The 15,104-nt window shown below is 49.9% G+C and overlaps 1 protein-coding gene across 1 annotated transcript; it reads left to right on the plus strand.

Annotated features, from left to right (window-relative positions):
- The first annotated feature begins 6,366 nt into the window (after nucleotides 1–6,366).
- On the plus strand, nucleotides 6,367–11,541 carry LOC136398133 (UL16-binding protein 3-like). Its single transcript, XM_066372537.1, has 4 exons — nucleotides 6,367–6,466; nucleotides 9,997–10,251; nucleotides 10,482–10,751; nucleotides 11,537–11,541. The coding sequence occupies exons 1-4, from the start codon at nucleotides 6,367–6,369 to the stop codon at nucleotides 11,539–11,541; spliced, it is 630 nt and encodes a 209-aa protein (XP_066228634.1).
- The last annotated feature ends 3,563 nt before the right edge of the window (nucleotides 11,542–15,104 follow it).

Below are 15,104 nucleotides of genomic sequence, written 5' to 3' on the forward strand. Positions count from 1 at the left end.
GAGTATCAGCATGTATTGCTCTCTCTTTTACAAAGGAACACACGATATTTCCAACGACCACATGAAGTATGCAGCAAAATATATACAAGCACCTCTCAGCAGCTGTGATATTCTGACTGTGGGTCAGGTGCCAGGACACAGGGGAGGGGAGGGGAGCGGAAATGATTGATTGAGCCTGTGGACATGTATTAAGTTGGTGAGCTCTGAGGTCAGGAGATTGCCCCCCCCCCCATCATGCTGGTAGGCCTGGGGAAGTCACTTGAAGACCTGAGAAGAACAGTCAGACTGAGCCGCTGTTCCCCCCCCAGGGGACAGGGACTCCCAGCACACCTCCTCCGGGCTGCAGGTGTCCACTGCCCCCTGGGCTCCAGTCCGCCGGCCTACGCTGCAGCTTCTGGACTTGACAGCGTGCATGAGCTCATGAGACAAAACTTGGTAATAAATCTATCTGTCACCGGTTTGTCTTGTCTGTTTCTTTGCCTTGTGTGGTGCTTTTCTCTGGAGAACCCAGACTAAAACAGGAGGGAAAAGAAGACTTAACGGGGAGAGGGGTGACATTCATGCCCAGCTTTGAAGGCCACTGGCCAGTGGGAATGGGAATACCTCTGCTTGCCTCCAGCCCCTTGGTCCTCCTTTGTGCTCTGTACCCCTACTGGACCTCTCAGTAGGACCAACGTCCAGTATCTATATAGACACATAGCTCCCTCACCTTCCAATATTTGTTCAATATCTGCCTGGGGCCTTTCACTTCCTCCTAGTTAGAAATCTCTGGTTCAATGTCCAGCAGTTCCTTTTTGAGCTCTTCCTTCCGGACTCACACGGTTCCCTTCTGTTTTTCTCGGGCCTTTGAGACAATCTCCTTCATTCTCAGAGGACCTTCATGCTACTACAGGTATAATTAATAAATGTGGTCCCATGACCTGGCCTTGAACCTCACACCCTGGTTGTCCATTAGGAGTAATGTTGAACTAATAGTAAAGAAATTGAGCATCTGTGAAAGAAAAATGCTGGAAAGGATTGGGACTGGAAGGAAAAGACCCAGGACACTCTGTCCCCCATCTCTGTGACAGCAAGTATATGCCTGTGGGGGCTGGACTGGCAGAGCAAGCACTGACCCTGCCAGGGCGGCCCCTTCACCGGGTGAGGGCTAGTGCCCCTCCCTCACTGAGGAGGACGAGGAGGACTCTGCCTGGCAGGAAAGCACACATCCCTGGAGATGCCCCTCAGTGTCCCCCAGGCCCATCAACACCCAGCGTCAGTTAGTGCACTCCCACTGCAGGGCCGTGCCGGGCTCGCTGGGGGAGCAGACGGCGTGGGTGCCAGAGGGCTGTCAGAGAGCAGCTCGTGCTGTGGGGAGAAAGCAGAGTGTGTGGGCGCTGCTGCTGAGGAAGCGGGATGATGGTGGTGGCCGTTTGAGGGGAGAATCCAGTGTGAGAGAAGGGAGGATGACAATTATGGGCCAAGGGACTGAGCACAGCCTTAGGAGATGGTGCCTCCCTGCCACCACGACGGGCACTGGGAGTTTGGGGAAAGGGTGGCCGCACTACATGGAACACAGTACGAGGACCTTCCAAGGTGGGTAGTATGGGAGGGATTAAAAGGCCCCAAGAGATACGTATGTCAGAAAGAAAATACGTATGTATGAAAAGGCACAACAACCAGAAGAAGTTTACCAACTTCTCTCCATGGGATCGGAGGGCTCTTTGTTTGCTGAACTTATGAGGAACGCATGGTGCTGATGGGGTTCAAGGTAGGCCACCTCAAAGTGCGCCAGTTTGGCATATTGATGATCTTGAATTTAAGTTACTTAAGAACAGCTGGGGCAAGAAGGACACTCTGAGCCTCCTGTGTCCCCCCAGAAGCAGGACACCCTCACTGTATCAGGAAGTAGAGAGATTCCCTTAGCACCAGACACAGGGAGTTTTGAGCCAAGAAGGCCACATAAACACACCTTGTTACTTTATTACTAATTTACTGCTCCCACCCAAACTCCTTCATCTTGTCAGTTCTTCAGAAATTTATTGTTTCTGTGCAGAATGCATAAAAGCTGCCTACTTTGATTGCTTGGAGAGCCTCATATTTTTATGACCATCTTGAAGTAACATATAATTTTCACATTTAATTTGTCTCGTGTCAATTTAATTACTAGACCAGCTAGAGCAGGGGTCGGGAGCTTATGGCTCGCAAACCAGATGTGGCTCCTTTGATGGCTGCATCTGGCTCGCAGACAAATCTTTAATAAAAAAAAATAATAACGTTAAAAATATAAAACATTCTCGTGTATTACAATCCATTCATTTCCTAAAGCTCAGGTTCATGGTTGCAGGTGGCTGGAGCCAATCACAGCTGTCCTTCAGGACAACACCAAATTTTTATTGGATAATGTATAATGTACTCGGGTCGTTGTATAATTCTCACAGAATTACATTTTAAAGTATGTGGCATTCATGGGCTCTCTCAGCCAAAACGGTTCCCAACCCCTGAGCTAGAGGAACCTAGAAGGATAGAGGAAAAATTCTTCCCTGACATGAGTAGGTCGCCACCATTATCAAAAAGCTCAGTGTTGGCTCTCTGATGGCCAGGTTTGGAGGGTAGAGATAGTATTTGAGAAATGGACTCTCAGTAATAATGTGGACTTAAAAAATTCTGAAATAATACATTTAAGATATAGGCGCTCAACTGTCACACACAGGAAGAGTGTCATTATTGAAATGGTCAGAAAGGCTGAAATGCCGACCAAGGGCCTGGCCCACAGAAAGCTGTTCCTCTAGTTCTTAAATCACAGTGATCCTAGAGCAGTGATGGGCAATCTTTTGAGCTTGGTGTGTCAAAATTCGCCAAAAAACTGAGCATAACTCGGGTGGTGTGTCACTTTGAGGAAAACGGTCTAACCGGAAATCCCAGAACTAGATGCTCTGTCCAGGAGTTCTGTTGTTTGGCCTACAAACCTCCGGCACAGAGTGTCTACACTACAGCAAATGTTTTATCCTTGGCTACTGCACCTGGCCATGCAGGAGCCGAGGATGAAATGTCCTTCTTGGCATGAAGCCCCATACTTCTCTCGTATGTGGCCACATGCGGCCATGTTTCATTGAAAATGGCTACGTCTGTCAGTGCTAACACGTATGTCATAGGTTCACCATCACAGTCCTAGAGGTAAATTTGATGGGCGGCCAACTCAGAGAATATAGGATTTAAGTAATAAAAACAAAGGTAAAACACAAAGATAAATAATTAGGAGGCTAAAAGTACCTCCCAAAGAAAGAGGCTGCATCCTTAGCCCAGTTTCAGGATCAAAGTTGCTTCTCAGACCTGGAACCCGAAAAGGCCAGGCCAGGTTCCAGTGAGGAAGGACACTTCACACTGACAAGTGTAATATGGTCATTGATTGTGGTAAGTGTACACTGAGAAGCAGAAACTACCCAGACACCCACATTGTACTTAGTGTGTGAATTGATATCATCCCCAGAGACCAGAATTCCATCATGGGTCTTGTTATTAATGTGGTGCCTGCGGATGGAGCCCAGTAGAATAGACACCTGCTGCAGGTCCTGCTCACAGTGCTGTCATTCAGTTCAGCCACCACACAGTGCTCATTTCACATTCCTTAAATTTCCAACAGGAATAGGAAACCTTTTTAGTTAGTGAATTATCTGTGGGTTAAGTGCTACACAGTAGGGAAATTCAATCATAACTTTCATATGTTTTCTCCTCTTTTGTCCAAAGAGACTGTTAAAACAGTATCTTAGTCTCGATGAAATAACTGAGAAGAAGACCAACCTTAACGCCTCTCTAGGGTTGCAGGGGTGTGATCGCTTTCTTAGCTCCATTTAATTGTCGGCCAGGTCTGAAGACTCCCTATAAATGAGTATATATTTAATATTTCAGAAGTCTGTTTCAGAAGTCAGCTCTGCTGTTGTAGCAGAAAAGCAATGATACACAATACTTGAATGGATGAATGTGCTGGACCTTGTTTCGGGCCCGAAGACCCAGCAGACCTATACTACCAGTGGTACCTGTGGTAAGGTAGGTGTGATGAGGCTCATGACATCCCTACTAGAGAATCACAACAGAGCACCCTAGTGTTCAGAAGCAAAGTCATGTCACTTGCAGCAGGGAAATCTGTACTATTTGGAGGGGCTCCTGGTAAACTACTAGGACTTGTTAGAGGGTCTATTTGAGGCCTATCAGAGTTGTCCATAAGTGTGATCAAGTCAGACAGGCCCAGAGTCATAAGATAGAAGTGATTTTTTGGGCTTTGAAATGAGCAGTGTCAGAGGGAACATACAAGATGCAGACACAGGTGTCTCTGATCTTGACACCAGAAATGTTACACAAGCAATACCCTCAGCTCACACATGTGGTGTTATAAGGTGGCTCCAAGCCCCTCTGGTATCTAGTCTATGGATGAAGTGGGGCAGTGGCCCATTGCTGTAGGGCCCACATTCTGTCATGTTCACTCCACTGAGAAGCACAGGTAGGACCGGGAAAAGTTCTGGCTTTTCAACATCAGTGGACAGGTTGGATGGGGCACCGGTATCTGTGACACCCTATTTACTCTAAATTTCGGGTCAGTAACGTAGTACAGTGCCATTATCTGGTCTCTCATTCATCTCCATGTTGTCCATGGCTGCTAAAGCACCATGAACGTGGAAGTGTGTAGTGTGTGTACTGAGACAGGTACTAAGTGGGCTGTAAAGGTCCTAACGTCACTATCTGTCCTTTGTATAAGGATATTTTGCATATCCTGCCTAAATCAATGAGCAGTACATGCTGCTCCCTCCTCAGTAGGTGGAAAATGTGGGTTTGGGACCCAAGGGTGGAGTGAGAGTGCCCTTCCTCACCATTGTTCCCAGGGTCCCACTTTGGACAAATGGGTTTCCTGTCTCTTCCTAACTGGGTTCCCTGGGCCCGGTGCAGAGGATTTTGCTGGGTGTGTCCTCAGGCAAGTGGATAAGGTGGCAGTTGGAGGAGGAAGGGGTTAGGGTCACTTCACAGATGGCAGGTGATCTTGGGACCCCACAGAGTTGGGTAATCAGCTGGGGGAGCCAGGGAGGGCAGCAGTGACTGGGGAGGGAAGCGGCTGAAATGAGTGCCTGCGGCGGAGGGTCTGCAATCCCCCAGCAGAGCCCGCAGGGAAGGTCAAGGGTGGAGAGCCCTGGGGCCGGTGGAGGGTCTGCGGAGACAGTGCTCTGAGCAGGGTAGGGCGATGGGATTATCTACGGGTGCCTGTGTGTGGAAACATCCCCAGTCCTGACCAGCGCTCTTGCTCTTAGTCCCCAGATGTGGGCTGTTTGGGTGGGAAGAGGGGATGTTGGGGGAGAGGAGGTGGGTTAGGAGTGTGCAGTGTCAGCCGGTGGGCCCCGCGTTGAGAACCCCCGCCCCCCTTGGTTGGCAGGCTTGGCGGGAGGGGCGGCCTGGTGGGAGGTGGGAGAAGGAAGGTGGAGAGGCGGAGAGGCAGGCGGGCGGGGAAGCTGGAGGAGAGGAAGGCGGAGGGAGAGGAAACTGTGAGCCCCGCCCAATTCACGGCACCGCCGGCGGGTGCGGGAGGGTAGGCTGTGCCAGGCCGGTATGAGTGGTGCGGGAGGGTGTTGGCTGATTCGGGCGGCCTGGGCTGTGCGGGCCGGTCTGGGCCGGTGCTGAGCGGTCTGGGCGCTGAGCGCCGCTGTGTGCTGACCCGATGAGGACACTCGGACTTCGGTACCGCAAGCGCGGTACTTGCAGCTGTGTGCGTTGGCAGCCTCTGTGGGCCGTGCGTGCGGAGGGGCGGACCAGACCAGTCCCTGCCCCAGGTGCCCTGGGATCTGCAGTGCCGACCAGGTGAGCTGGGCGGGGCAGGGCGGCGGACCCCCCGCGTTACGGTCGGAGGTGTAGGGGCGGAGGGGACAGCGGGGCAGAGCCAGCTTCTAGGATGACGTGCGGCGCGGGGTGAACCGAGCCTCACAGTCCGAGGTGTGTAGCAGCAGGTGGTGCCGGTCTCTGTGGTCCGGTCCGGCCGCTGTGGGCGGACCCCGCGCGTTACAGTGTGTACAGGTCCGGGAGAAGGACCGCAGAGGGTCCGAGGGGTCGTCCCGGCGGTAGGGGCGGACCGCGGCCCCGATCTTTGCAAGCAGAAAAAAGTGATGCGGCCGCTGTGGTGAGGGCGGGGTAGGCCCTCCCACTGAGCCTCCTTCCCTTCTGCTTGGCACGTTCACCTGGCAGTACACTTTCGTCCTGGTCACCTCCTGTTCATCTGTCTGCTTGTCACGAAAGCAACAGTCAACCCTGGATAAAGGCGGCAGGAGGAACTTCCCTGACACTTTTTCGGGAACTCTGCGAACACACGCCCCCCGCAGACTACAGTTGTGCCACGGCCTGCTGCTGACCATGGTGGGGACCACGGAGCCCACGTTCAGTCTTGTTCTCTTGATCATGGCTGTGCTGCCGGACTGTCCCTGGGCAGCGGACTGTCTCTGGGCGCAAGGTGGTGAGTTCCGGTGTAACCGACAAGTGGGTGTACGGGGTACTGGGGAAGGGAAGAAAGAAACGGGTGGGAGGGCATTAAGTTAGTGGAGGGCCATGGAGTGCCCAGGGCGGTTCCAGAACGTTTTCTCTCCCTTAGTCTTCTCCTCTCCCTCAGTCTCCCCCTCTCCCTCAGTCTCCCCCTCTCCCTGAGTCTCCCCCTCTCCCTCAGTCTTCTCCATGGGCTCATTTCCACCCTGACGTCTGGAGCCAGGTATTCCCTCTGTGTAAGGACAGGGACCAAAAAGAGGTGGCAGAGGAGAAGAAGTATTGTGTGGCAGTGCGCCAGGGATGAGGAGAGGAGTAAGAAGGTGCCAGGGGAGAGGAAAGGAGTAAGAAGGTGCCAGGGGAGAGGAAAGGAGTAAGAAGGCGCCAGGGGAGAGGAAAGGAGTAAGAAGGTGGGGCAAGAAACTCTGCCAAAGGGCACATAGGCCAATCCCGGACTGCTCTCCTCCCCTGATTCATGCCCTGCTTCTGGGGAACTGGGGTCCTGGCCCATAATGCCTGGTTTTCCTCAGGGCCGCGACCCACAGACACACAACCACATGGCCCTGCTCTTCTTACTGGACTTTCTCAGAACACGCCCATCATCCCCACTGCTCTCCACCTTGAACTTCCCAGAGCTCTCCCCCAGCAGATCATGGGGCTCCAGCTAGGCCGCCTCCAGAGCCACTCCCCTGATGTGTCCCTGTTCTCCATCCTAAAGTCTCCAGCCAGTCCGCCTCCCAGCCAGGCTCCTTCACCATACTTTCCCTCAGGGCTTCTGGGTGGAGTGACTGTGAGAGGCCGTGGGTCCCAGAGGTAGGGCCCACTGACCAAGAGCAGGTGGGACAGGAAGCATATTTTTCCAAAGTGGGACCCTGGGAATGATGGTGAGGAAGGGTAGTCTCACTCTGCACTTTTGTCCCAAGCCCACATTTCTACCTACTGAGGAGTCGGCACCATATAATGGTCAAAGATTTAGGCAGGATCTGCAAACTTTATCTATAGAGGGTAAAGAATAAATACATTTGTCCTTACAGACTTGTTGATATCTCTGTGTGCACTGGGCACCTCCATGTTTATTGTGCAAAAGCAACCAAAACCTCATGCAAACAATTTGGGGACCAGATGTGGCACTCTCTAACTTGCTCGCCCCAGATTTAGGGTATATAGGGAGTCCATGTATGGGTGGCCACTCCCCTAGGGAATCACGTCCCAGGGTGCTCTCCTGGTTGTTGAAGAGCCAAAACCATGCCCTGTCTTGTCTGGGGCTTCTGGGTGGAGTGACTGTGAGAGGCTGTGGGTCCCACACGTAGGGGCCAGTGCTCCCCTCCTCTCTGTGGACTGGATGGCTTGGTGAAAGGGGCCATGAGAGACACTGCATGAAGCCATAGGTGTGAACTTAAGGTGGCGCTGCTCTATTTCTGGGGTCAAGGTTGAGCCACGTACTACTGTATCTAATTTCTTCCCTGTGACCCTGATCATTTCAGTGCCAGAAAAATCACTTGTGTTTTATGAGCATGGGGCCTACCTTAGCTGATGACACTCATGATGGGCAAGTCTGATATAGCAGAGCCAGAGGCCTCATCTGTCAGGCCCTTTTAAATGGTGTGCATTTCCCTGTTGCGAGTATCATGGCATTTCTTCTGCCCTGAGGGTCTGTGGGATGATTCTCCAATTAGGATGCCTTGAAGTCCACATAGTAACTTTTCCTGGGACAGATACCTCTATATCCTAGATTCTGTGGGTCACAGGGCCCTAGTGGCAGGTCCAGCTGTACTCATTCATTCATGTATTGTCTATGGCTTCTTTCATGCTACAGCAGCAGAGTTGAGTAGTTGTACAGAGACTGTGGTCTGCACAGCCTAAACTATATAGTAGTTAGCTATTTACAGAAAGTCTCTAGACCAAACTGCTATTCAGTATGTATAGGATATGGACCATACTACTTCATCCTTTTAAGGTTTAAGGTTGGTACTCGTCTTCATCATTGTGTCTAGGATAAAGTACTGTTTTAACATTCTACTTAGAGAAAAAGGAAGACAGTTTGAGAATATTATACTTAAAATTTCCTACTATGGTAGCTCTCAGACCATAAGTAAATCAATAATGAAAAAAATTTCTGCATTCCTGTTACAAATCTGGGAAATGTGAAATGACCATGTGTGGCTCTGGGGACCAACAGGTCCTCTGTGAGCAGGACCTGGGACAGGTGTTTATTTACTGCCTGGCACCCAGGCATGACTTTAACTCATGATAAGGTCAACTCTGAATGTGTGAGTAGTTTCTGCTTCCCGGTTTCCAAACACCCGAGCCAGTGGCCATGTGGGTCTTCGGGGAAGGCCTGCAGGACTCTGCACTTGCTGTGGGGCTGAAAGGGCCTTCTCATTGCAGCCTGGCCTGTCCTTCCAGCAATGAGTTCTGTGCCTGCGAAATGACTCAGTTCTGGAACCTGGGTAAAAGATTCAGTGATTTGTTGGGAGGCTGCTTTTAGCCTCCTGATTGTACAATCTTGTGTTTTGTCTTTGTTTCAATCATTTAAATCAAACAGTCATTATCCGGGTTAGATGTGTAATCTTTTGCCTCTGATCACCCTGCTCTATGAGTCATAGACATAGCTCTGTGTGGTGGAGGCCCTGGCTGGATTTCTCACCTTCCTCATCATTTTGATCATACTACCTTTTATCTTTTCCATCCCATTACCACTGGAAGCCATTTTGGAAGTGCAGACTTCCTATGCACATTCCTGACCTTCGGCAGAAGTCACCATGGAGCCCTTTGAGAAGTCCGGTGTTCTCATCCTGCTTACCTCAGAGCTCAACAAACGAGTTTAGCTTTAGGCTTTCCCATGGAGCATGGTTGATGGGCACTTCTGCCTTTTCAGCTTGTATCCCCCTGGCATATTCACTTCTCTGAGCATCTGAGCGCTTCCTCCACTACCTGCCTCAGGAGTGCTGGCTTTCTACTCCGTGCAGGGTCGCCCTGCCTTTTCCCAAGTGCACAAGGTCCATCCTAGCATCCGGTCAGTGCCACCGCCCAGGGCTGTGCTAAGTCTGTGGCCTGTAATTGTAAACCCTCCCTTTTCTGACTTGGGATCTATCCCACCCCCCACCCCACTGTCACCCCTTCCCTCAGGGGCTGCCCTGCTGGGGGCTCTCTGTCCCCCCTCAGGACACGGGGCTCCTTTCTGACTCTCCTCTGGCATCTCACCCTTCCCTCCATGGGCACCTGGCATGACCCTGGGCTGCTTATGGGCTGACGGGTGACCGGCCCGGCACACAGAGGGGGCATGTCTGGGGATGTGTGGTTTCTCTCCAGGCAGAGGCCTGGTCCTCCTCAAGCGAGGGAGGGGCACTAGGCTTCACCTGGTGAAGGGAGGGGCCGGGCAGGGTCAGTCCTTACTCTGCCATCCAGCCCGCAGGGGGACTGTCTTGCTGTCACAGAGATGGGAGAAGGAGTGATTTGAGCCCTTTTCTTCCGACCCCAAACCTCACCAGCACTCTTTCTTCACAGAGGCCCACTCTCTTCTTCTTCAGTTCAATATTACTTTTAATGGACAACCAAGGTGCACGGTTGAAGGCCAGATTGATGGAAAGTGTTATCTTATATATGACTGTTTCCGTGATGAGGTCACATTAATGAATCTTCTGAGAGAGGAGGTAAAGAACACAAGTGACTGGAAGGAACACACCAGTACTCTGAGTGACGTGGGGGACGTCCTTACAGAGAAACTGCCTGACATTAATCCGGAGAAATACAAAATCAAAGGTAAGTTAGAAAAATCCTAGTGCAGAAGTGAGAAGAATGTGGGGTTAGTTATATTTGTTGTTTTCATGTAAAAAAGAGAATTGGATATTGGTCCTTTCCACATAGTCCTGTGGAAGGGTCAGTGAGAACAAGGCTCAATTAGAAGAGTTTAGAGGAGGTGGTCACCAAGTGGGGACAAAGGATTTGTCAAGACCAGAAACTGATGACTTTCCCACGGGGGTGGTGGGCAGTTCCTGTCACCCTGCAGGTCAGGCTGATGTGTCAGTGTAAAGCCAACGGAAGAACCAGTGCATCCTGGGAGTTTGTCTCGGAAGGAAAGAAGGTCCTAAACTTTGACTCGGAGAGCAGAAAGTATACAGAGCATTCCGGAGGTGAACAGATGAAAGAGAAGTGGGAGAATGACGAGGAAGTGACCAAGTTCTTCACTGTTACCTCAGAGGGAGACGGGAATAAATGGCTTAAATTCTTGGTGCGCTGGAAGAAAGAGCTGGAGACAGCAGGTAACAGGGAAGTAGGGATGAAGTGGTCGTTCTCTTCATATGAGATCTACCCTTGTGTGAATGTGTGTGCGTCTGAGTGTATGCGCGTGTGTAAGAGTGTGTGTGTGTGCATGTGATCGCTTGAATAAGCGATCACCCGCAGCGGGCTCTGGGGAGGAGAACGGCCACAGGTGTGCTCTGCATCCCCCTCTCCCTCCCCCCTCCTCACTCCTCTTCCTCACTGCACATGACCTGGGGCCCCTCACCGTGGATTTCTTTCTGACCCCAAACATGAGGGCATCATTCTGTTTTCAGACCTGTTCCTTCTACTGTCCCCTCTTCTTAGCATCACTCTTCTTCACCTCCCCTGGTCTGTTTCTGGAAATCCTTCAATACCACCTCCAGTGTCGGCTCCTGACAGGACTTCTCTACCACCTTCCTTGTATCACCTCCTCTCTGTCCCAGCAGGAGTGACTGGGTATAGTGTGACTCTCATTTCCCCTTTTGGCTGTGTGAGCCCCGAGGGGACTGGGCCATCTCTTTGTTCCAACCCCAGGATCTGTCACAGTGGCTGTCACACATAGAGGGGTAGAAACTGTCTGCATTGTAGGAGTAGCTGGGGCAGCAGGGACTGAGGACGGGTTTCCTCCGAATTGGGGTCTGGACAGGATGTCACTCTTGTGTTTCCATTACAGCTCCATCAACAATGGCCACATATCCAGTCTAGTCCAAGGCCACGACCAACACACCCCTTCCCTGGATCTTCTATGTGATCCTCACCTGTTGGTTCATGGTTGTCCTCTCAGGATAGGTCCCTTACTACAGCAGGTATGGAAGGCAGGACTGAGTGGGAAGTAAGGGGCAGATGACATGGAGTGAGGACAGGGGAAGAGGAATTTCCAGCCTGGCCCCTGCCCCTTCCATGACCCTTCTCTTTGTGGAAATGAGACCAGGAGAGTAAGACCTCATACCACTTTATAGAAGTGACTTGGACAAGCTCTGCCCTGAGCTGTGCTGGGTCCTCACTGTTAATGCCAGAGGGGATGGGAGGGCCCACACCCAGGCTTCAGGCCTGTTGATGCTGAAGGGTTAGTGATTTCAGTCCTGACTCAGATTCTCTGCTTGGGGAGTGTGTTGGGCCCAGTGCGGGTGGTGTGGGGACAGCAGGCACACAGGGCGTGGGCAGTGCCCACTTCCAGGTGAGAGCAGCCTGGTGGCTCCCTGTGATGTGTCCAGGGGAAGGGAACACCCAGGGGGTTAAGAGGAGGGGTCAAGGTGTAATCCCAGGAAAGGGGTGGAAGGCCTTGCAGACCCCACTCAAAAAGGTTGACGTTCACAGCTGTGTTCCCAGAGAAAGTTGCTTTGGGGACAGCAGGTAAGGCAGCAGGTGCACAGTAGGGACTGTGCAGGATGTGGTTAGCAGGAGGCTAGTTCTCTGTGGACCCTGGGATTCCTGGCTGAGCCCTGGTGCAATCACCTGGCAGCCAGCCTCCTCCAGACTCAGATCCTGAGCCACGAAGGGGCCGTGTCTTGAGCAGAGGTGACTCTGGAGAGATGTGGGGCTGACCAGGGATGGGTGGTCCAGGGCTGGCTCCATCATGCTGAGAGTTTCCGTGTTGCCAGGTAAAAGGCTGACATGGGAAAGAAGGATGTTGGTCTGCAACACCCCCCCACCCACCCACCCAGTGTCAGGCTGCAGGCCCCTCTCCATCAGAGCTCCCACCAGGCCCGTTAGGCCCTCTCAGACCTGGGAGAATCAGGCCCTGCGTGAAGGGAGCAGATTGGTTCATTACTCACGTCAGCTGTGAGCCCAGCAGCTCTGTAGCAGGCCCTTGGACTAGCTCTGTGATATGCAGAAGGGGGACAGAGGTTGGTGCAGGTGCTGGTCCCAGGGCGGGGGGAAGGCTCAGGGGATACAGGACTTACTGAGTGGAGGGTTCCAGGTGGGGAGTGGTGGGTGCTGCAGCCCTAGGAGAATTGACCCAGGATTTCTGCAGCCACTGGGACCTACACGCGTTCTTTTCGGCAGGCTGCTGCTGCTGCTGCTGAGAAGCCCGTGACCATGTGGTCCATCTCAGCACCTCTGCCTTCTGGTTGGCAGCCTGTGGATGACCTGCTGTTCGTTCTCGAACCTTCCAAATCCAGAGGCCACCGTCAGACCCGGATGAGACAGTAGATGCAACACCTCATGTCCTTTTTGCATTTGCTGATTATCCTCTCTGGTGCTTTTTAAAACATTATGCACTTTCTTCGGTGCTAAGAGATGTAATTCCTACATTTAAAGTGTAGTAGCAACAATAGGAAATCGCCACAAAGAGAGCACTTTCCATATTCTCCCTTCTTTGTGGAGGATCAGGTACATCTCTGCATCGTGACCTTGTTCTTGAAAATGACGGTGCCAAACTCATAGCATCAGAGCTTCTCTGTGTCCTCAGACACAATCATGTATTTTAAAGTACAAAATTATAGTTATGAATGTTTTTGTTAGTAACTTTTTTAAATATAATCATATCTAAATAAATATCTTTATATTCTAAAAGCTTAATTATTGTACTTTAGACTTTTGTTTTATTTTTTGTTTTCTAAAGAATTTTTTTAGTTTATTTAAGCCAAACACAACGTATGCTAAAGAGCAATTTCCCAAGGCACCTGAGAATAACAGGGTTTTTTCTGTCTATGAGTTTTGGTTTGTTTTTCCTTAATCCCTTCACCTTTCACCCAGTCCCCCTACCCTTCCCCTCTGACACCTGTCAGTCTGGTTTGTTGTGTCCATGTGTCTGTCTGTATTTTATTGCTTGTTTATTTTGTTCACTAAGTTCTACATGTAAGTGAATCATATCGTACTTGTCTTTCTCTGACTGGCTTATTTCACTTGGCATAATGTCTCCAGGTTCATCCATGCTGTCGCAAAAGGTAAGATAGCCTCCTTTTTTACAGCAGAGCAGTATTCCATTTGTAAATGTATCAAACACATCTTTTTTTTTATCCACTTGTTGGACACTTGGGTGCTTCCAAATCTTGGCTATCGTAAATACTATGTAAATCAGTGTTTTTTGTTTCTTCGAAGTTAATTTTTTAGGTCTGGTGTTGTGTTTTATAACCCCAAAGAGATTTTATGTGATTTCACTGTTCCTCTATGTTAGGCTGTAGATAGTACCAGGGATTCCGCTAGATTTCTCGTGGAAACAAATAATTTAAGGGTCACTCTTATTTTTTTAAGGGTCACTCTTAAATTAACAGGCATTTTGTGTTGGTCTCAGACATCATCATGACACTGTGGCTGTAAATAAACATTCTGGGACTTAAGTACTGAGAATCTTTCTGATTTCACTCTACTCCCCACCCTCCACAGTAACTCTCATGTGATCCCTGCCCCCAACTCACCTCCTTCAGTGAGAAGTACGTCTTCAAGCTGAAATTCCGCTATGTCTCAGAGTTGTACTATTTATTACAAATGATTGGTGTTCAGAATATATAATGAACTCCCCAAAATAAATAAGTCTAATTATTCTATATTAGAGAATTACATTTGGGCAAATGCTTGGAGCCATTCACAGATGGTGAATAAGCCTATTCAAAGATTAACTGTGCCCCAATCTTCAAGATAACAGGAACAGTGAAATACCCTGAAACACCCATGGCATTGACCAAATTTCCTCTTATATATGAAGTGGTGGGCAGGGGATGGGATATCAGGCATTCTCTTACTTTGTTAACAGAAGTCTAATGGAGTCACTCCTTTTATATATGTCTCTGCATCCCAGCGATGGATGAAGACTTATCCTACTACAGAGAAGTTCCTGTGTGAGTCCCAGACTGACAAGCATGGGCCAAAAAGCATGGAGGCACATGGTTGTGTAGTCTAGTGTGTGTCACAGCAGAAAATGATATCCTAGTGAAGTAGAATACATTTTTCAATGTTGATTAAAGATTTCTGACTCTCTCTACTTGAGGAAGAACAATCTCAACTATCAGAAATGAAACAACCAAAATGCCCAATTTAGTACAGGCAGCCCCTGGGTTATGGATGAGATAGGTTCTGTAGGTTCTTAGGATGAATTTGTGTGCACGTTGGGACAGGTACATTTACCTGTTAAATGCAACTTAGATGTTTGTCTTAACATAGCATTTATTTTTACCTTTCTAGGATTATACATGAATACTTTTATACCTACAAGACCTATCTCATTCATAACCCAGGGACTGTCTCTACTGTTTAACCTTTCATATATGTATTTGAGGATGACTGACTGACATACACAGTTACATTGGCCACCCAAATCTGAATCTCTCTACTTCTTTTAAAAAGTATACAGAGCAACGAAAAAGCAAATAAAACACTATAACTCACATCTTCATTGTATCAAGAAAATG

Source organism: Saccopteryx leptura, chromosome 3 (assembly GCF_036850995.1).
Source record: "Saccopteryx leptura isolate mSacLep1 chromosome 3, mSacLep1_pri_phased_curated, whole genome shotgun sequence".
NCBI classification, from domain to species: Eukaryota; Metazoa; Chordata; class Mammalia; order Chiroptera; family Emballonuridae; genus Saccopteryx; species Saccopteryx leptura.

What these genes read in the sequence shown, in the direction of transcription:
- LOC136398133 (XM_066372537.1), top strand. Translation starts at nt 6,367, where the DNA reads ATGGTGGGGACCACGGAGCCCACGTTCAGTCTTGTTCTCTTGATCATG. An exon ending in CTGTCTCTGGGCGCAAGGTG is followed by an intron (nt 6,467 to 9,996) that starts GTGAGTTCCGGT and finishes CTTTCTTCACAG; the next exon opens with AGGCCCACTCTCTTCTTCTT. An exon ending in GGAGAAATACAAAATCAAAG is followed by an intron (nt 10,252 to 10,481) that starts GTAAGTTAGAAA and finishes GGTGGTGGGCAG; the next exon opens with TTCCTGTCACCCTGCAGGTC.